Source organism: Prunus avium, chromosome 2, assembly GCF_965620075.1.
Source record: "Prunus avium chromosome 2, drPruAviu1.hap1.1, whole genome shotgun sequence".
Classification (NCBI taxonomy): domain Eukaryota; kingdom Viridiplantae; phylum Streptophyta; class Magnoliopsida; order Rosales; family Rosaceae; genus Prunus; species Prunus avium.
In genome coordinates this window covers 41,538,087-41,558,789 of record NC_142285.1, presented here as the reverse complement: position 1 = coordinate 41,558,789, position 20,703 = coordinate 41,538,087, and the positions used below count along the sequence as shown (strand labels likewise).

Here is a 20,703-nt window from a genome sequence, read left to right as displayed (position 1 = left end):
TTAGTCAACCTCTTACAACTACGCGATTCAATGGCTGATCATAATGTGGTCTCTTACAATGCAATGATTGAAGGTTACTGAAGACAGGATAATTAAGATGCCTGAAGCGCTGGATCTTTTCAACGAGATGAGGCTTAGATTGCTCCACTCGAGTCTCTCAACATTCGTCAACCTTCTTGTTGTTTCAGCTGATTTATTTACTTTGGAATTGAGCAAGCAAATCCATGGCCTGGTCACCAAATATGGGTACTTTTGGACATAATTGCTGGCAATGCTCTCATAGATGTTTATTCTAAGTGTGTGGGGTGTGTGTACAGATGTCCTAGGGTTAAGTATTAAGTTGAATGATCTTTTTTGTCTTTTTACACAATAATAAAACTTAAGATCTTAATAATTTAATTGTTGAGATGAACAAAAAAAAATGGGGGGGTTTAAATAGAATGGAAAATGACTTTTCCTATGTTGGCCATAGCTAAGCTAATCGACGACATGCATTGAAAAGGTTGAGCTACCAAGTCAACTTGTCCACATTGACTTAATGTCGTCCCTTTCAACTCTACTGTATATGTGACATTATGAATCATATGATTTGAGGTTCACTTGTAGGTCCTCGTCATTATCAATTTATAGGTCCTCGTCATTAATTTAAATGAGGACCTACTTTAATAAGAACACGTTTACTTGTAGGTCCTCGTCATCAATTTGTTACAAGTTTCTCTTTATTTGGTCACATGAGATGTTCATGTTAGTCTTTGATTGTTAACATTTTATTTGTACATAATTTTGCTCTAATTTTTGTGACAGTCTTATTATTAATACCTTTCCTTTTTATGAAAAACAAGAAAGGAAAATTGACAGCCCTATATATATTAACAGCTCATCAGCTATCAAATTAGATTCATGGTAACTTAGATATGCCCTGTAAATGATATCAAAGACGTACGTTAAGGAGGACGCATTTTCTATATAAATTTGTAATAATGATCAAAACTTAAGAATCACCTTCGATAATTAAAAAAAGATATTGTATATGGAAATGAAGTCAAGTTTCTATGAGGCAGGCAGGCAGGCAGGCAAGTCAAACTATAAGGAAGTGAAGTAATCTTCTTTGCAATTTTGGCATTGGTCTTATCCCCTCGTGTTTTTCATTTAGCCCAACAACCAATGTCCCAAATCAGGAGAAGATTCGTGGTAGTTTACACAGTGCCATAATTTCAACTTAGCAAACCCAAAAAAATAAAAAAATAATAATAATATATAATCCAAGATTGCAACTTTGTTTCTTGCTGAGACAAATTAGAGTTCAAAAGAACTAAAAATAAATAAAAATTACTTATATATAAGTAGGTCCTCATTTAAATTAAAATTTGTAAATTAATGCTACTGATTGAGCGATAGATACAAAAGCAAGTTGCACTTTCGTTGAAAACGAACAGAGATTGAAAAGTCATACCAGAAACTGAACAAATTATTCCTTTTAATATAGTCAATCAAGTTGCAAGTTGTTGATTTTAATCCACAGAGGAACCCAAAAAGAAAACTGTCGTAGCTTTCAGATACAGGGCAATGCCTCACGGAAAAGTTGGCTCTTAATTTTTAAGAGGCAAAATAAGCTTTGGTGGCAGCTAAACTATTCCAACTCTGGAAATGGTGGTTGAATGTTCAAAATGGTTTTGCAGAGGGAGATATTTATGAATTTTTCTTCTTTTCTCAAGAGGATTTGAAGAAGAGCTCAAAGTTTGAGTCTTGACCCTTAAACAACTGGTACGTTCTTATCTTGTTGTTGTGTGGTGTGGTTTTTCGTGTAAGTTGGCGTCTGTGTACTTTCTGGGTTTTTGAAATTTGTGAGCCTCTTTTTGGTTTTGAATGGCACTTTGCATATGTGTTTGCGAGCATGTCTTTGTGTATTTAAAATTTTGGTTCTTTTTGGTAGTTTGAGGCTTATTTCATGAAAATTCATTTCTGAGTCTGCCAATTTATCTCTCTCTCTCTCTCTCTCTCTCTCTCTCTCTCTCCTGCCTGCTTGTCGTAAGATTTATGTATTGCTGGGTAATTTGAATTGAAGAAGGTTCATTCTCTTCAAGATATGCCTACGTGAAGTTGTTATTTTAAATCCTTAATATTTGTATAATAAAATTCTGATTTATTTGATTTATCTGGTCTGTTGCGAGTAGTAATTGTGCTCTTGTGCATTGCTTCTACATGTTACAGAGGATTCAGTGTAACAGAGGAGTGGCAGAGTAATGGATGGAAGTGAAATTATGGAAGCACATGGCAGTGTCGCATTGGAGGCGGCACCTTCCCCTCTTTCAATTGTTGCCATTGCTATTAATGGGAACAGAAAGAGCAAATACATTGTTAGATGGGCTCTGGAGAAGTTTGTTCCAGAGGGAAATGTTTTCTTCAAGTTGATACATGTGCGCCCAAGGATTACTGGAGTTCCAACACCAAGTAATATAAACATGAGTATAAATTTGAGACATTCATAAAATGGGTTTAGCTAATGAATTCATTCATTTGGTATTCAAATTTTTTTAAGACTGATTTGGTATTCAAATATTTTTATTTATTTAAATTTACTGTTATGTTTACAAATTCTTGTTTTTGTTGTGAATATAGTGGGAAATCTGATTCCATTGTCACAAGTACGAGAAGATGTAGTAGCTGCATATAGAAAGGAAATTGAGTGGCAGGCAAGTGAGTTGCTTCTTCCATTCAAGAAAATGTGTGCTCAAAAGAAGGTACAACTTTCTTATTTGTTGAAGTTTGATATTAAGAAAATCCAAGGTAACAAAAGTGTAAACCTCACTGTTTTGAATGTAGGTGCAAGTAGATGTTGTAGTCATTGAATCAGACGACGTGGCAAATGCAATAGCAGAGGAGATTGCTAAGTCTGCTATAAGCAATCTTGTCTTAGGTGCCCCATCTCGTGGCATGTTTAAAAGGTATTTTGTTGGCATGTAGTTGTTCAAATGGGATACTTTGATGACTGTGGTTTGTGTGGGGAAAAGGGGATGGAAATTTCCAGAGTTTGGCAGCCTTTGTATTTTGATACTTTGCATACAAAATCCAATTGCGAGATGATATCATTTTGGATACAGAATTCCTGCTTGTCATCTGGTAAATCATTTAACAGGTTCTAGATAGGTTCAAATTGAGCTTCCGGTGAACAAAAGGGTGAACTAAATATTCACGGAGGCATGTGTGCATGTGCGCACATACACACACACACACAAGCACAAAAGAGAGTTTCTGCATGTTTAAAGAAAAATGAAAGTAACCTTTGTCATTTGTCATATGAATATATTTCTACAGAACATAGAGAACCATCCATGTAATCCTCTTTGTATTTTGTGAAAAATTATTTCTCAAAATTGCCTTGTGGTTGATCATGTTAACAATTTAATGCTCCTAGGAAACAGAAGGGACTGTCCTCAAAAATCTCAGCTTGCAGCCCAAGATTTTGCACCATATATGCTGTTTCAAAAGGAAAATTGTCATCAGTACGCGCATCTGATTCCGAGTCAGTTGCAAGCATTAGAGATGACAATAGTGACACATGTTCTATCAACAGTTCTTCAAGTTATGCGTCCGGCTCACAGACAGGTAATGCACATTACTAAGGTTGAGTGACATCTTGATATCATGTAATGTGCAACATATACATTCTTTAGAGAATGGGGGCTCTTGCAACCATAGCAATAAATGATAATGTACAATGTCAATGATGCTAACTATGTAAGCAGCTGAAATATTTAACTCAGTTCTTCTGTTTTCAAGGCACAGATCGTGGCTCGGTTGGTTCATACTCCCATTTTCGTTCTCCTTCCCTTCCAATGCAGCGATTTCAAGCTCTTACAACTATCAACCAGACCCTTCTTAGTACAAAGACAAATTCCAATGAAACCATTCATTCTAGATGCCAATCTCAGGATCTTGGGGAAGGGAAGGATGGTATGAGTTCTTGTCCCAGCAACTCAGATGTTGTGCATACACCGAGTCAGCCCTCTAGTAGTGGAAGCTTCCTAACAGATAATCGGTCATGGACTTCTGATCAAGTGTCCACCTCAGACGTGGTTACAGATTATTCATCTGAGAGCCAGGTAGCACTTTCTGACTTCTTTTGACATGGTTAAGTGGTGCTTTCCTATGAATTATGCCGAAAAATACATATTAGGAATTGCATACATGAGATGTGGTCTACGGACTACATAGTAGGTAGCACTCTTTGATTTCTAAACATCCTTCCTATGCTATTTTTATTCAGTTGAAAGTACTTGCCTGCAGAATTCATGGTCTCATGTGTTTCAAATTGCTGAAAAGTTTTTACTTAAACCATCTTAACTTGTTAAGTCTATGATAAGATGATTGAAAAGTGCGGGAGACCTTTTCTCAACCAATACTACATTTTTTTTGAATTAGAACTCTTAATTATTACGTATATGGAAACACGTCCCTTGGTCAGGTCAATAAGGGGAGCTGTATGTATTAAAGAAGTAATGGAATTGTTCAATTTGCACTTCTTGCAGGCAAATATCAACTTGGAGCTAGAAAAGCTGAGAATTGAACTCAGACATGTCAAAGGAATGTATGCAATGGCTCAAAGTGAGACTATTGATGCTTCTAGGAAGGTAGGTATTCTTATCCTTGTTGACAGCAGTAAATACTTTCTGTTTCTTTATTTCCCCATCCAGTTTAGCTTCTGTAATAGTTAGCAAGATCTCGTAAGATCTTCGATTCAAATAGTAAGAAATATTTCTTTTTGATAATCAGATAAACAATTTAAATAAACGCCGATCAGAGGAAGCAATAAGGCTCAAGGAGATAAATTCAATGGAGGAGAAAGCCAAAGTATTTGCAACACAAGAGAAGGAGAAGTATGAAGCTGCTAAGATAGAGGCTGAGTATATGAGAGAATGTGTTGAAAGAGAAGTTTCGCAAAGGAGAGAAGCAGAGATGAAAGCCATGCATGATGCCAAGGAGAAAGAAAAGCTTGAAAGTGTACTTGTAGGTCCTGTGCAGCAATACCAGAAGTTCATGTGGGATGAGATTGTTACTGCCACCTCATCTTTCTCTGAAGATCTTCGGATTGGAATGGGTGCGTACGGAACTGTCTATAAGTGTAGTTTTCATCATACAACTGCAGCAGTGAAAGTTCTTCACTCTAAAGAGAATCGCCAAACTAAGCAATTCCAGCAGGAGGTATGTAACATGCATGACTAAATCTGGATAGTAGCTCATATAGATGTCAAACTATCTTTCCTGCATTAGTGTCGTTCACATTGAAACTAAGGGTGGTATTGAACCAAACAAAATGGCATATCAAAATATTTGTTGAAGAAATCGCCTGTTGTATAATCAAGAGCTCCTTAGGAGTTCAGTAGGTAATTTATCTATTTAGGTGTAGTTAAGTTTCCCAGTCTCTGCTCTTTAGTCAGAACTAAAAAAGAAAATAAGTGTGTGCTCTTTAGAGTCTCTGCTTTTAATAATGCATGCAACCATTCTCATCTTGTGCTGTGTTGGTATTACGCATAGAAGAAACTGTAAAATTGGGAACCTGTGATACCCAACTGAACACTAATTTACATTTTCTATTGGCTTGCAGCTTGAGATCCTGAGCAAAATCCGCCATCCCCACTTGCTTCTCCTTCTTGGTGCATGTCCTGAACACAGTTGCCTAGTGTATGAGTACATGGAGAACGGTAGCCTGGAGGACAGGTTGCTCCAGAAAAACAGTACACCTCCTATTCCTTGGTTTGACAGGTTCCGAATTGCTTGGGAAGTAGCCTCAACTCTCATCTTTCTTCACAGCTCAAAGCCAAAACCAATCATCCATCGTGATCTGAAACCAGCAAACATCTTGCTTGATCATAACCTTGTGAGCAAGATTGGTGATGTTGGTCTTTCTACAATGCTTAACTTAGACCCTTCTATGTCCAGTATATACAATGACACAGGGCCTGTTGGGACTCTCTCTTACATAGACCCGGAGTATCAAAGGACTGGGATTATCTCTCCACAATCTGATGTTTATGCTTTTGGAATGGTGATCTTGCAGTTGCTGACTGCAAAACCAGCAAGAGCTTTAACCCATCTGGTGGAAACAGCTATTAGTAATAGAAATTTAATGGATGTTTTGGATCCTAAAGCTGGGGTTTGGCCAATGGAAGAGACGAGGCAGTTGGCTGAATTGGGATTGAGTTGTGCAGAGCTTCGACGCAGAGACAGACCTGACTTGAAAGAGCAAGTAGTTCCTCTGCTGGAGAGACTGAAAAAGGTTGCTGATAAAGCAAGTGATTCAGCTTCCACAGTTCAGTGTCGCCTACCTCCTAACCACTTCATCTGTCCAATTCTTAAGGTACACATAATCTTTAGTACCTATATTTATAGTATTGTTTAACCAGAAAGCCTTAGAATTTGGAATGGGGTTTTAACTCAATGACAGCTTAAGGAGAGATCCTACTCAATATCCTTAATGTTAAAGCTTCACATTAGTCAGTCGCAGTCGGACATTTGATACATTTCCTAAATTTCTAATGGATTGTTTTTATGGTATAATTTATATTTTTGACCAAATGTTGGCTTCAATTATTCTTCATGTTCGTGTAAATCCCATATAATATGCTATTTTCTTTTGTCACAGGATGTAATGCAGGAACCTCGTGTGGCTGCGGATGGTTACACTTATGATCGCAAATCAATAGAGACATGGATTCAAGAGAACGATAAGTCGCCGATGACGAATTTGCCATTGCCAAATAAGAATCTAATACCAAATTATACTCTTCTTTCTGCCATTATGGAGTGGAAGTCCAGGGGACAATAGCATCTACTTTTGTTGATTGTTATTATTAAGGTTAACAATGATGGGTTAGTTTATTTGACCCCTTGCTCTTGCTGTAAAGCGTAGTGAGGCATAGGTTAGCGTTTTAGAGTTGAATTTGTCGCCGGTTTTGTTGTAGGAGTAAAGAAAAGGATTTCTAATTTCTCTGTTGTGCAAAAGAAGTAAAAAAGATTCAAGAATTGAAGGCCAAGAAAGTATTTAATCAGAAAACATGAAGACCAAAACTGGGGCAAGATGTTGGAATAATTGCATGTGGTCCTCTGTTATTTTATACCAATATGCCACGTATCATGCCATATACGTAAACAAATTATATATTTGTTTGATTGTGAAAAAGGGTGTAGAAGGAGATTTTGACCAAGAAAGTGACAAATTTCATCAAGTAGTGCAATGGTGCTTTTTAATCATAATAATGGCATCCCTCCACACCTTAGCTAAGCTAAGATAGTGATCTCTCATGGTGCTTGGACCCAGACCAACTTAAACCCACCCACCACCCACCATGTTCTAATGTGGCAGCTAGAGATCGTTAAGAGAGAGTGACAACCCAATTGAATTTTGATTTTTAGATGAAACAGATTATTTTGGAACCAAGTTCTGGAATGCCTTGTTAGTCTTGAAATTCATATGAAACTAGTTGACCACGATTAATTTGTGGTTAATCTGCTATGAGAACTTGAAGTTTAAATTCTTAATTCAAAGTTGCAGACAATCTTGGGTCTAGATGGAAAAAGAATAATTTCATTGCTCATTGTTGATTAAAGGTACCTTCTTTTTCTTTTTTGCTAAGTGATACCTTCCCTTAAAAGATTTTGTGAAAGCTAGCTGGGACCATATGGAATTCATAGTCTCAGGCTGCTCATACTTAGCAATAAAGAAATCTACAATCTGACAAGCTAAATCACCAACTTTTCGATCTTTGTCGGATGGCTGAAATCTGAAACTTTTGCTCAAAGCGTGTAACCATAAGCTGAAGTTTTCAGCTTTTTGGCTTCAAAGAGTATATATAACCATCTATATTTTTACTATACATGTCAAAGTCATCATGGTCATTGTTTTTGTCATGGCCATCAATCATGCTGATTTTGTAAAACAGAAATATTCTCAATCAAGGCACTATGACCTACCAAACAGTGCTCAAGTAGAGTGTTCAGTTACCAATCTCTTCAAGCTTCCATAGAACTTGCTTGGTGTTTGGTCTAAGTGATGGAGAAGGAGAACAGCATGTCATAGCAAGCTGAAAGAACTTGAGAATCTGTTCTTTAGTTACTGGGACTTCGTCGTCAATGCTGCTGTTGAGAAGTAAATCTGGATGGAACAAGTCATGGATTCTATGTCCAAGGACTGCATTTCTCATAAAATCCGGCAAACTAAAATCCTCATCAGGTGTTGTTGGGTTTTGATTGATTGGTTCCTTCCCTGTGAGTAATTCAAGTAAGATAACCCCAAGGCTGTATATATCAGTCTCTTCAGTTGCATCCCTCATTTTGATCAGCTCAGGGGCTTTGTAGCCTTGAGATGCTGAAAGTTCAAGCATTTCTTGGCCAGCAGTAGGATTCAACAGAAGATGTAGGCTGAAATCTGAGATGAATGGTTGGTAATGGCGATCCAGAAGTACGTTTTTCAACTTGAGATTGCCATGAATTATAGGCTTCTCCAACCCAGTGTGAAGATGATCCAAACCTTTTGCTATTCCAACTGAGATTCTATAGATTATGGCCCATTTGTGAGAGTCAGGATTGCTTTCTGTCATTGGAAACAAAGTTTATCTATCAATTCTAAGTTATGGGAAGTTGGGAGCTAAAATATACAGACATAAAGATTTTTAATCAGAGAAGAGCTCTAAATTTGGTAATGAGTCACAAGCACAGATGTTTAATTTTGCTAAGGCATAGTCATCCTTATCTCAAGGGAACATGGGAGGAGAAACTGACAATGTTAGGTGCTGACAGGTGACAGATATAATTTATGAAGGAAAGAATCCAAATAGTGTTGTATAACGTGCAGAAAAAGAGATCAAAATTATGCAGACAAAAACAGATAAGTCAAAAGCAGAACAGGGAAATTGGAAATTAGAACAATACAGAATTTTGTAAGTGGAAGTGATAAAAGACCTGCCAGAAGTTAAACTTCCTGTTCCACAACACAAAGTTTGCAAATTTGAAATGAATGAGCAATCCAAACCCAGGTAAAAAAGAAAAGATTTTTTTTGAAGCCCCGGTTTCTCTCTGTTCATTTAATTTTGTTCACAGCCAATATCCAAAAGTTCTGAATTTGCCTCTTTTTTGGTTATATATTTTTCACTTACCAAAAAAAAAAGTTCAGAATTTGATTGTTTTGAAACACAATGACAGCAGATATTCTTTTGTTGAGTGAAGACTCAATATCCTCATTTACTAAACAAAAGAAAAAGAGATCAATCTTTCTTTTTCATTCTATGCATTTTCTTGGCAACCAAACATAAACAAACAGAAAGAAGATGGATCAACAAGGCAAGAGAATCACCTCTTACAAACTGAGCCAGATTGCCACGCCAATAAAACGGATGAATCAAAAGCTTCTCACCCCTTGGCCCTGCATAAAATCCCAGAAGAGGCACCAAATTGGGGTGCCTTATACTCCCCAACATCTGAACCACTTCACCAAAATCTTCAACTTTTGCAGTGCACACAGGCCTCAAAAACCTCAGCAACCTCACTGAGTTGCTACTCTGCAACAAAGCCTTGTACAGTGTTCCATAGTTTGACTTTCCAATCACCTCCCCTGGAGCATCTAGTATGTCGCAAATTGTGAGGTCTTGGCCATCCTGAAAAATCATCAAGTCCTCTACCTCCACATCATCTTCATGCTTCTGCTCTGAGTTTTCCACATCTTGTTGCTCATGTTTTGCACTTCTTTTGCAGTAAAAGTAGATCAAAAATACAAAAGATACCAAAACTCCAGTTGAGGTCAGTACAAGAATCAAATTAAGCAGGTGGGTGTTCTTCATTCTGTCAAAAATGCAACTCCTTTATATCAAACATTGAAAACTTGGACTACGAAAGTGAGAAATAACAAAAGATTAGGATCTGGTTTTGATGTGAAGGATTGAGAAAGTGTTAAACATAATGCAGATATGGCTAGTATGCATGTAGAACAGATTTCTTTCCATACAAGTAGGAGTAGAAGACAAGAAGATTGAGATGGGATGGTACTTTTGGGAGGAGAGGGTGTGTGTGGAACCCAAGATTTTTGGGAATTTTAAGGGGGATCAAAATTAATCCTTTTATCTACTAGGAAAATGGACTTTGAGAGACAGACTTGTGTACAAAGAAGTTATGGAGTTGAAGAAGAGAGATCAGAAGATGAGCACATATACTATGCTCAAAACTTGTAAGACAGATCTATGCCATGTGAATGTGATGTTGCATCTGTTTTTGACTGTGAGTGTGTGAAATTTCCCTTTTGCCACCAAATATTCCTCAATATCATTTTTGCATGCACCTTAACCTTAGCATGTCATTTTCTGATTGATATGCTAATGCAAAAGAATAGTGAGATTTAGAAGATGGTGGAGACATTGTTGTTAAAAAAAAAGGTGGTATTTCTTCGCTTTTTATAAAAAAGCAATGATTTTGGATTTGTTCATTTAAAAAGTAGAATGGTCGCAAAGGACTCACGGTTTGGAGCAATTACTCCTCTAAGCAAAATCTTGAGTTCAAATCTTAGTATTCATATAATGCGTGTGAGTTTAATATATATCGCTCATCTCAATAAAAAAATATCCTTTAAAATATATATATAAATTAATAAATAAAGTAAATGGGTCAAGGAAGGAGAGATGTCACATCAGCTACAAGCTATGGAGTTACTGTCATCTCTATTATAAATTTAAGAGGGCAGATGACTATAGACAATTATTTTAGATGCAAAGTTGTCACAAATACGCGTTATTTTATCTTCCCTTACTTTAGAAACGATTTTTGACATTTTGTTCATATTTAACAAAAAAAATTGGAGAGAGAGTGAGAAACTGGAGATCAGAATTTCAGATCCAAATATGTTATTATATATAGATTTTCTACGATGTCCATGGATTAATATTCCAACAAGAAAAATAGAAGAAAAAAAAATCCTGTAATTAACATGATGAAACATATTTAAATAGAGATTTTGCTTAAGTTGTAATTATATAAAAGAAACTTGAAGCTCAAGTTGTGATTATGAAGGCTAAGTGGTGGTTGAGACAATATGTTAATTAACGGCGGGGATTGATGAGTTGTTGTTTGAGGGCACCCACCATCAAAGTATTGATCAAAATCAGACGGGTGGGACCGGCCCACCACGTGAGGCATGATGCATTGTCAAACAAAGTGTCAGGCCCTCAGACCGTACACGCGGCAGCATCTAAATGCTTAATTAAACCAAATATTTCCTCAGCTGCAAAAGGACCACTTTGCAATTTGCGAATAGTTTCTAAGAAGATAACAGGCCCTTGGGGTGAATTCGTGAAAAACAGTAAGGCCATTTTTGACTATTCCGATTTCACACGTGAGAGTAGCGTGAGAGTAGCGTGAGAGCCATTTTATTGAATATCGAATATCGAATATTGAAGATTGATGATGATGATGAGTGTTGTTTTGGCAACACAGTCCCTCAACTCGACCTAAATTACTATATAATACCCAAAAGATGGTCCTCCCAGTAAAGAGAAAAATAATATTCTCCAACCTAAAATAATATTCAGTAAGACAATGACTGGTGCTGTAAAGAAAGCAATTGGTCACAGCACTTTGCTCCTTACCCACAACAAGTTTGGGACCAATTCAACTCAAGAGACAAAGTACTGAGATAAAATTTGTGCAACTCAAAGTGGTCCTCCAATCCTATCTGATAATAAAGTATAGGAATCTGCATTTTACATGTAGAGACCACAAGGTAATGGTATGGTTCTGTTTTATATTAACAATTGACTGTACTGTTCTGAGTGTCTATGGAATCATCATAAGTTATATCAGTACAACAATTATATGACATCTTGATTTCCCTTTAATGGTGGAAACAAACAATGCAATGTGATTATTTGAACAACGATTATTTTGAAATGAATGATGATGCTTGCCCTATCATGGAATATAATACATTGGATTCGGAAGCTTGAATGAGCGGATGGACATTGAGGTACCTAATATGTCACTCCACTGGTCTCCAGAGTTGCCAAGAAATCTGTATCCCTCTTTCTCCATCTCATTCCTCTTTTCTGACTTGTAAACTGTTGCTAATTTCCCTTGGTCATCCGAGGCCCTGCACAATATGTGAAACACATGATTCAGAATTCCAAATAAACATTATGAAGCTGGTACAAGGACGAAAAGCACAATGCCCTAAAGTCAAAGGCTTCCTGATAGCATAAGTAATGAACATTGTCTTAAAATGATAGCTTCAAATTCAAGTTCTGTAATCAATGATTTAAAGAACAAAAAACAAGAGAGAAGAGAAGAAGATGTCAAAATGTTAATCATAAGCTTTTCTTATAAATGATAAACTTGGGTATCCAATTGAAAGCTTTACTTTTCATGTTCATCCTTATTTTCTTTAGAAATAAACCTAACTTCACTTCACATTGTCATTAATTTGTATTCCCAACTGACAAAGACCAGTAATGAGATGAGATGAAAAACACCTGATGAAATGATATTTATTTATTTTGGAAGACGAAATCAAACAGAAAATCATCAATATAGTGCACCAACAGCCCTAACAAAGCAATTATGAAACCAGATCACAAAAAGAGAACCTTCTTTGATCTAATAAAATCAAGTAAAATTCAAAATGAAAACAAATCCAAATTAATCAAGTGGAAATGTAGTAGGTTTTGATCAATATCTGGTGGGCAAGTCCTATAGCTAACAAAATTACATTACTTGAGCTCAGCTACATGATATAACATGGTAACACCTTCAGCCCATAAGTGAGGTGGGTCCTTAGTGTGAACAATGTGTATGCAGGTATGCGGAGGACATATGTAAAAACTGAGTTATCTTTTTCATCTGATTGAATCAACATTGATCCAAGTCAATCATTTCTAACTAAGTAAATATGCAGGAAAGTAACAGATCAGTACCCCACCCAAGGAAAAAGAATGGAAGGAAGGACGACAGAATGTTATATGTATCATGAAAAAGTAAACTTAACAATGTGACTGAAAAAGAATATATATTAGGAATGGCACTTCCTCAAATCTACTCCACCCAGGGAACAGTAGCCTGAAGAGCAATGATATATTCAAGCTAATGCTATAAAATTTTCCCATTATCTAACACTCGTAAGCATGCATTGCCCTTAATTTTAGCACTTCCTAAATTTGGCTCTAGAAGACAGCAACAAGACAACCTAACTTTCCATTTAAATTTGCAAAGGAAAAAACCATACTAGGACAATCAAATGATATTAAAATATGGATAATAATAGTTATACTAGTCAAACAATATTCTACATGAACTCATAAGTGGCATTCATACTCACCTTAAAATAAGCTTATGCCAATCTCGAAATCCTGCATTGATCAGATTCTCAATAGTAGCCTTTCTTTTCCCTTCACTGCGCCCAGTGAGCAAGAATACCTTAATTCCCAAACCCAAGACCTCTTCATAGAGTTTCAAGCTGGACTTTATAGCGGGTGCCATGGCCTTCTCTACCCATCTATCAAACTCCAGATGATCAAAAACCTCCAAGCTACAAAAGCACACATATTATCCACATCAGAACATTGTTACAAAAAAGAAAAAAATTACACAACACAATAAATCATGATAAGATTCAATGAAAAATAGAAACATAGAATTTTGGTGAGGTCTTTTTACAACAGAACCTCGCCTTAACTAAACAAATTGGTTGTAGCAGGTTCTAGTGATAAACTTCCAGATATCATAAGGTCAAAAAGATGAACCATTTACTTCCAATATTCCAAGGTTTCTATAATTCTTAATTCAAAATTTCATAACAAGAATCTCATTCAATTTATTGGTTTCCTGGTATTATCAAGTTCCAAACAAATGAAACACTCTAAAATTCCCAACATGATTCTATTTATGTTAATTTTAGAAAACATTCTGGTCAATCAATGTCAAAATTCCACGCATCTTTACCAAATTACTATATTTTTGTTTTCCTCTACGCTATTCCATAAACCCAAAGAAAATTCTGAAAGGAAGTTCAAGAATCATACCCATAACCATGGTCAGCATAATACGGAAGATTGGAAAGCAGAGTGTCATCAATGTCAAAAATCCACGCATCTTTCCCATCACCACTCAATTCAACAGCCTTGGCATAAACTCCAGCCTCCTTAGACACCCTTTCGAGATCAAACCCATAAGCCCGACCCGTCACGTAATCTTTCACATACTCTGCACATTCCTGTGGGATTGTTTTCCAGGGGTTGATGTTGTTAGCCTCCACAGAAAATCTCCAGCTGGTACAGTGCAATTTAAGCTCTTCCTCTAATTCTCTGAAATGGGACTCAGTGTTTTCGGGGTATTCGATGATCAAAGGCCTCGGCAGGAGGTGGGAAGTGAAAGTTTCCTGAGAAAACGCGAGGGAAAGTAAAGGAAAAAGAAGGAAAATCTTCAAGAAAGTCATGGTGGTTGGGAAAGAAAGAAAGACTCTGAATTTGGGGGAATCAAATTCTGGGTAGGGCGTGAATAAAGAAGATTTTGTGGGTATCTGAAAAATCAATGGGAATTTATGGAAGGGAATCTGTGGAAAAGTAAAATCTGAAGAAAAGCAAAACGGGGGGTCAAATAAGGAAATACGTTTCTTGGTGTGGGAATGAGAAACCCATATATGAACAGTAACGTCTGTGTTTGGGTTTTGGGTTTTGGGTTTTAAAGAGGAGAACTTGAAGAGAGTGGCGTGCGACTGAAGTAATTACACAGAGAGAGAGAGAGAGAGAGAGAGAAGATTTGCAAGTTGGTTTACAGGTTGTTGTATAGTTGAAGAGCTTGCTTGGAGAGATGGAGGGAAGACGCACGGCGGCACGTATACTTATAGGACGACCTTCAGATGTTGTGGGAGTGTAGGACCCACCCTCGGTCTGCAAGTATAGACAAATCAACTCTTTTTCATTAACTTCCTTCCTATTGCCGTTGGGATATTGACATTCCCTTTACCTACGCAGGAAATTGAGGAAGGAAAATTGGACGCGCCTCCTCGCCAAAAGGCCCCAAGAAGATCCAAGTCCACAAGCCTGTGACATAAGTAACTAAGCCCAAACCCAATAACCCAAGGCCCGAGCTTCGGTGACAAACAAGGCCGAGTCTCCTTTCCTGTGGATGGGGAGCTTCTTAAAGTTGAGGAGGTGTGTTGTGGGAATTGTGTTGTTCAATAATAACTCTACACCAACTATTAAGAACCCTTTGCAATTGATAGAATGAATATTTAAGGGCCCCTCAATATAATTCCTCATTGCAATGATCGGATGGGTCTATTTGCTTTAAATAAAAGCTTGCAATCCTTTGATCCAAAATTTATGTCTCATATGATGAATTATAATATCCATTTGAAGCTGATATCTAGTGTTTCTTTTTTGTCACTTTTCTCGTTTAGTCTATATAAATATGATAATTTGCTTAGTTGCTTCATCTGATCTGATGCATGTACTATGTGGAAAAGAATGCAATTTATATGATCGGAAAGAATACTGAACAAATTCAGAGTGCAAGAACTAGCATAACAAAGCAAAAGCATTTTCAAGGATAATGAAAAAAAGAGCGACATACCCCATCCGAATGGAACGAACGACCAAATATCTTGATTATTGGTAATTCACAACCAACGCATAATTACATGGTCTGCAAATTCTCAAGGAGAAATTAATTTTATAAATAATTGAAAAAATAACGGAGCTGCTTTTGATAATTACACAAAGGTTTTATTGTGGTCGTGTTTAACAAGTCCTTATTCTGACTTTGGTTTCTCGCCCTTCAATGAAGTAAACATGAAATTACCAGAGAACATAGCTTCTTTATCTGCACAATCAAATTGCACAACGTTGTCAAACTGAACTTGTAGGCATCATATATCTGGTGAAGAAATTTGAAGTTTATGTGCAATCTTGAACTTGATAGGAACTCATTAAATTATCACAAATACCAAATTCCCAACAGGAAACAGAAAGAACAAGCAATGAATACCTGTCAAGGACAGGCAACTAACTTCCCGGCGAATATATCTTGCCATTGCCTGCATATACACAAACGTTCATTGCAATTTGTTCGCATCATATAGATCTAAAAACTTAAAAGACATAAGAAAGTTAACCACTACAACCCCCACTCCCTCAAAAAATAAAAACCAGAGTGAATTTTGATTAAAATGGCAGGTAAATGCGGCAACATCTTATAGAGAGAATTAATCTACAGACATGAAGCTGGGTATCATATATGGCATTTGTGTCCATGGCCTAACTCAAATATTACACATTTTGCTCGCTTATCACCGGCCAATATATTCACTTTTTCTTCAGTGTAGCTGAGAGTACTTATAAAGTCAGGGTGGAGGTGTCCTGGCTTAGCTACAAAAGCAACAGTTCTAGCAACCCCAAGAAAAGAACACTTCTAGTAATTCCAAACCTGGAGAACTACACATTCTCCAGTCTATCAACCACAAAATGAAATGTAATTAGATAACACAAGATCAAGGATGAGAACATGCCTGGACTGCTCGTGATGCATCACCATTTGGTTGTGATGAACCATCATCAGAAAATACATTCCTGCAAAGCAGGTACAGATGGTTAATACATATTTCCATGTTCAAATGGTTGAGAATATTTATGTTGGGGCTAGTAAGGGTGGGGGAACTATAGACCAAGCTTGGGAAAGATTACCTCCAAATCACATTTTGCAGCTCATCCTGCCTAGCCTCCGGAAGCACGGCAGCATCATAAGCAACAATATTCCCATAGAATATCTTCTCCAAATCCTTCATCCATTTAGTCAGTAATAAGTTGACCTGAGATTTCAAGGGTAAATCAATTAGCATGCATAACTGTAAATCCTATGCTATAATATACTGTTCAAAGCGGATTATGTAGCTTAACATAAGAGAACTGATCACATACCCCAGCCTTAGATACTCTAAGTTCCACATCGTGATTGTAAGTCTCGTATATGTATTGCCCGAATTCAACCCCTTCCTTTCCGTCTTCTTTCAACCGGCGTAAGCAAAGCCACATATGAAGTACAAGAAGAGAGAATGTTGTCTTAAAGGTTTTCTCCAAGTTGAATACTGCATATTTTGTGAGAAAAGTTTAGCTCGCCATTAAGCTTGCTTTAAAAACATTGCCAATTATCCTCATATCCACAAGATTATTAAAGAAAATACAGAGGAAAGAAGAGAGAAAATTTGACCTTCATAAATGGCAGGTTTATCAACTTGTGAAATGATTCGCTTATATACCACATTTGCCCCTCGAATGGACGTGCTTTGTTTGCTATAAAACAGCATCAGCCTAAGGATTGCACGTTTAAATCCCGCATATTGTGGCTCCTCAATTCTTAATGGGGAGTCCTGGGCCAAAGCCAATGAGCATGGCTTAGACCAAAACAGTTTGTCCAGATTTACCTGTTGAGCATTGGTACACTAAGTCTCAGCAATGAAATAATTCTAGAAGCTTCAGCTTGACGAAGGCCAACAACACACAGACACACAAATACATGATTACAAGAATGATTCATGGCTAATGATTTAATTTCCGGATAATCTATGCCCATTAACAAGTAAATCATCAAACTTAATTTAAACTACAACCGACTATTACCTAAATCAGCAAGTTCGATTTCCAAACAGACAGACACAAACTGAGTACCTTACACAAATAAATGCAGATGGGTAGCTAAAAACCGTACCACTGGCTCACTCGGGAGAGGTTTTTCCACAGTACTAGCTGTATCTGGAGCCACAGCTGCAGCAGCCCTGCCATAGCTTTGGCGAGAAATAACATAAAATTCATTTCTGAGATTCAAGTTATGCTGTGAACCCAACCTTGCGAGCTGAGTAACAGCTCTGCTCCATCTTGGCAACATTTTTAAGTTCCCTATTCAATTCAAAGAGACATTTCTTTAAATTCATACATGAGAATCATACAACATCATTATATAGACAATTGTCATAAGCACGTTGTTCAAACCTGTCAATTTGAGTGAAAGCCTTGAAAAAGGAAATTAGAGTTTCAAACTTAAAAGTAAAGGCTTGAACCAAATACCAAGAAATCCAGAATCGTATCTTTTCTCAGTTTCAATTATCTTGTCATCAACCAAACAGAAGATAAATACAAATGACTATGAGAATCAGTTCATAATGAAATATGACTTAGGCCCGTATCTATCAGATACGCAATCGGATACGCTCCGATACGCATTGGATACGTATTGGAGTCAACGGATACGACATTTGACTAACGGATACGCGTATCCTAGGTTCTTGACACGAGCATCAAACATTTCGGATACGTTTCTGGTCAATCTTGAAGCCAGAAGCCAAAGAGAGGGAGAAGGAAAGATTCGGAGAGAGAGATGAGAGGAGAGGAGAGGAGGAAGAAGAAAAGATAGGACGTACGCTAGCCGCTGCGCGTGAGGAGGGAGAGAGAGATGACCTCTCCTCTCCTTGTCTCTGATATCTCGTCGACCTCTCTCTGCCTCAGTCTCTCACTATGCTCCTTTCTGCTGCTCTCACCGCCACCTCTCTCTTTGAACCTTCTCTGTGTTTCAAGTGGAAAGACCCTAATCTAATTGTCAAAAGTTCAAAACAGATTTTCAAGAAATATTGCACCGATAAAAAAAGATAAGTTTAATAAAGCTAAAAAACACTTGGGAAGTGGGAGGGAGGCAGGGACACGTGAAAGAAAAGGGAAGGTAAGATAGGTAAATGAAAAGAAAAGAAAACAATGTCAGACAATATAATATGTATGATATATTTTCTTATTCTTTCTCTCTACCTGTTCTACTTTTCTTCTCTCTCTTCAATCTGCGATTTCTTTTCTTCATTCTCTCTCTGTCATCTCTCTCCCGCTTCTCTTTCTCTGTCGATTTCTCCCCCTCTCTCTATACCGCATTTTTTGCGGACTCCGATCGGAGTTGCGGTTCTACCGAATCACAGTTAACCGCAACTTTGCGAACGGTAGCGGTCTGAAATTATGCAATACCGCATTGTCTCGAGCAGTTTGCGGTTTGTCTGAAAATTTGCGGTTTATGAACCGCATCCACTCATTGAAGTTATACTCAAAATCGAAAAAATGGGATGAGCGAGCTTGGCAGATCCAGGATTTTAATCTCGAGGGGCGAACGGATAAAACTTCCAAAATATTTTTACCTCAAGACTTCATTATCAATACAGGAAAAAAACATCTTCTCTCACCAACTTCATGAAGAACAAGTGGTGGAACCAGGATTTTAATTCCGAGAGGTCAACGTGTAAACTTTCCAAAACAAAAAATTTACCTCGAGGCTTCATTATCAATACATGAAAAAACATATGTAACCTACTTCATGAAGAACTAACCATAATTACTGAGATAAGATAAATTGATAATCAACTCAGCTATTTAACTGACACCAAAACTATGAGAAATGGATTGCAACAAGGTTCCAATGCCCTATATATGGAACTTATGAAATGGGAGATGCTATATAATAGTACTCTAACCTAGCCTTATTGCTGTGTACAATTGTAAATGAGCCTTATTGCTGTGTACAATTGTAAATGAGCAGCATCATCACAAATACTTAAACATAAAATAACAATGCCATTAACCTTTTTTTTTTCTGGTCAGTGGCATAGAATAACAATAACATAAACCCTTAACTTTTTATATCTACATACTGGGTTTGGAGGGTTGTAGATTGTACTGGGCATTGTCATAGTGCTCTGCTGCTCTCTATGCACTGCACTACACAGCTCTGCTCCGGAAAAACAAAAAATAAGATAAAGCCAGACCCCAAATTAAAAATCCTCATATATCTCTCTCTGAACGTTCTTCTACTCCCTCTTTCGTCAATATATCAACCCCATCTACGAAGCAAACTAAGAGGGCCAGAGAGAAACACACAACCCACAAACGCATCTAAGAAGAAAGCTGGAGTCCTGCGCACAGAGAAGCTCAGAGGCTCCTTGGGGCATTTCGTCGAACAGGTGGTGAGCATCTGGGGTCGCCCACCAACCTTCCACAGGGTCAAGGTCTGAGTTTCCGTGGATATTTTCTGACGTTCACCCTTAACGGGTCCGCCATTGGTGAGCTATGCTTATACTTTAACACAAATACTAACATAACACACTAACTCTAAAGCTAGCCTTCCTGCCTACGCTATTGAGGAAAAACCTTATTTTGGAGCTTGGGTATAAGTGTTTTACACACGTAAAGCTTAGCACATTCATTTCAGAAAACAGTAACAACACATGCATTTCATGTGAAAGAAAGAAACCCGGAAGAGAATCGGATCAAATGATCAAACCCCAGGTAAAACCCATGTCATATAATCTACAGAAAATTAGGAACGAAAGATTCAGGAGAAAACGCAGAGAGAGAGAGAGAGAGAGAGAGGGAGGATGCTTTACCTTTACCTTCTCGCAGAGCAGTAAACGCAGGACTGAGGAACCCCGTTCGTGAATCCAGCAAACGCAGCTCAGAAAATGATGGACGGCTTCATGACCCAAAAACTTCAGAAAAGGATGGACGGCGCGTGGTAAATCTAACGGCAGGGACAGCGTAGGTGTGGAAGTACGCCAAACCCCATGTATTTTCTTTTCCTTTTTTCTTTTTCGTCCGAATATTTTCTTTTCTTTGAATATGAAATATATAGAGGCCCATATTTATAAAGGCC

General features: G+C 37.4%; 4 protein-coding genes across 6 annotated transcripts; 1 reads left to right on the top strand and 3 right to left on the bottom strand.

Annotated features, from left to right (window-relative positions):
* Positions 1-1,443: 1,443 nt before the first annotated feature.
* LOC110764764 (U-box domain-containing protein 35-like) lies at positions 1,444-7,028 on the top strand. 2 transcript variants are annotated; one of them, XM_021967787.2, is made up of 10 exons: positions 1,444-1,764; positions 2,212-2,451; positions 2,620-2,741; positions 2,824-2,945; positions 3,416-3,606; positions 3,787-4,103; positions 4,530-4,631; positions 4,774-5,202; positions 5,606-6,358; positions 6,644-7,028. In XM_021967787.2, exons 2-10 carry the CDS (start codon positions 2,244-2,246, stop codon positions 6,824-6,826), a joined length of 2,427 nt encoding a protein of 808 aa, XP_021823479.2. In that variant the 5' UTR covers positions 1,444-1,764; positions 2,212-2,243; the 3' UTR covers positions 6,827-7,028. The 2 variants fall into 2 exon arrangements, with proteins under 2 accessions (XP_021823479.2, XP_021823477.2); XM_021967785.2 differs by having other exon boundaries at positions 1,446-1,764; positions 3,781-4,103.
* A 537-nt stretch (positions 7,029-7,565) lies between these two features.
* Positions 7,566-10,295, bottom strand: LOC110764750 (Protein kinase superfamily protein). Its single transcript, XM_021967771.2, has 2 exons — positions 9,350-10,295; positions 7,566-8,590 (listed from the first exon to the last, which is right to left on the bottom strand). The coding sequence occupies exons 1-2, from the start codon at positions 9,831-9,833 to the stop codon at positions 7,995-7,997; spliced, it is 1,080 nt and encodes a 359-aa protein (XP_021823463.2). The 5' UTR covers positions 9,834-10,295; the 3' UTR covers positions 7,566-7,994.
* A 1,467-nt stretch (positions 10,296-11,762) lies between these two features.
* LOC110764763 (HAD superfamily, subfamily IIIB acid phosphatase) lies at positions 11,763-14,853 on the bottom strand. The gene is made up of 3 exons (XM_021967784.2): positions 14,052-14,853; positions 13,349-13,558; positions 11,763-12,127 (listed from the first exon to the last, which is right to left on the bottom strand). Exons 1-3 carry the CDS (start codon positions 14,462-14,464, stop codon positions 11,950-11,952), a joined length of 801 nt encoding a protein of 266 aa, XP_021823476.1. The 5' UTR covers positions 14,465-14,853; the 3' UTR covers positions 11,763-11,949.
* A 760-nt stretch (positions 14,854-15,613) lies between these two features.
* Positions 15,614-20,642, bottom strand: LOC110764778 (ubiquinol-cytochrome C chaperone family protein). 2 transcript variants are annotated; one of them, XM_021967801.2, is made up of 8 exons: positions 20,444-20,642; positions 17,734-17,921; positions 17,236-17,449; positions 16,947-17,113; positions 16,713-16,837; positions 16,538-16,598; positions 16,018-16,066; positions 15,614-15,852 (listed from the first exon to the last, which is right to left on the bottom strand). In XM_021967801.2, exons 2-8 carry the CDS (start codon positions 17,908-17,910, stop codon positions 15,782-15,784), a joined length of 864 nt encoding a protein of 287 aa, XP_021823493.1. In that variant the 5' UTR covers positions 17,911-17,921; positions 20,444-20,642; the 3' UTR covers positions 15,614-15,781. The 2 variants fall into 2 exon arrangements, with proteins under 2 accessions (XP_021823493.1, XP_021823492.1); XM_021967800.2 differs by having other exon boundaries at positions 20,438-20,641.
* Positions 20,643-20,703: the final 61 nt, after the last annotated feature.

What these genes read in the sequence shown, in the direction of transcription:
- LOC110764764 (XM_021967785.2), top strand. Translation starts at nt 2,244, where the DNA reads ATGGATGGAAGTGAAATTATGGAAGCACATGGCAGTGTCGCATTGGAG. An exon ending in TACTGGAGTTCCAACACCAA is followed by an intron (nt 2,452 to 2,619) that starts GTAATATAAACA and finishes TTGTGAATATAG; the next exon opens with TGGGAAATCTGATTCCATTG. An exon ending in CTAAGCAATTCCAGCAGGAG is followed by an intron (nt 5,203 to 5,605) that starts GTATGTAACATG and finishes ATTGGCTTGCAG; the next exon opens with CTTGAGATCCTGAGCAAAAT.
- LOC110764750 (XM_021967771.2), bottom strand. Translation starts at nt 9,833, where the DNA reads ATGAAGAACACCCACCTGCTTAATTTGATTCTTGTACTGACCTCAACT. An exon ending in TCTGGCTCAGTTTGTAAGAG is followed by an intron (nt 8,591 to 9,349) that starts GTGATTCTCTTG and finishes TTCCAATGACAG; the next exon opens with AAAGCAATCCTGACTCTCAC.
- LOC110764763 (XM_021967784.2), bottom strand. Translation starts at nt 14,464, where the DNA reads ATGACTTTCTTGAAGATTTTCCTTCTTTTTCCTTTACTTTCCCTCGCG. An exon ending in TATGCTGACCATGGTTATGG is followed by an intron (nt 13,559 to 14,051) that starts GTATGATTCTTG and finishes GTGCTTTTGTAG; the next exon opens with CTTGGAGGTTTTTGATCATC. An exon ending in TGGCATAAGCTTATTTTAAG is followed by an intron (nt 12,128 to 13,348) that starts GTGAGTATGAAT and finishes CATATTGTGCAG; the next exon opens with GGCCTCGGATGACCAAGGGA.
- LOC110764778 (XM_021967801.2), bottom strand. Translation starts at nt 17,910, where the DNA reads ATGTTGCCAAGATGGAGCAGAGCTGTTACTCAGCTCGCAAGGTTGGGT. An exon ending in TTAGAGTATCTAAGGCTGGG is followed by an intron (nt 16,838 to 16,946) that starts GTATGTGATCAG and finishes TTGAAATCTCAG; the next exon opens with GTCAACTTATTACTGACTAA. An exon ending in ATGCATCACGAGCAGTCCAG is followed by an intron (nt 16,067 to 16,537) that starts GCATGTTCTCAT and finishes GTGTATATGCAG; the next exon opens with GCAATGGCAAGATATATTCG.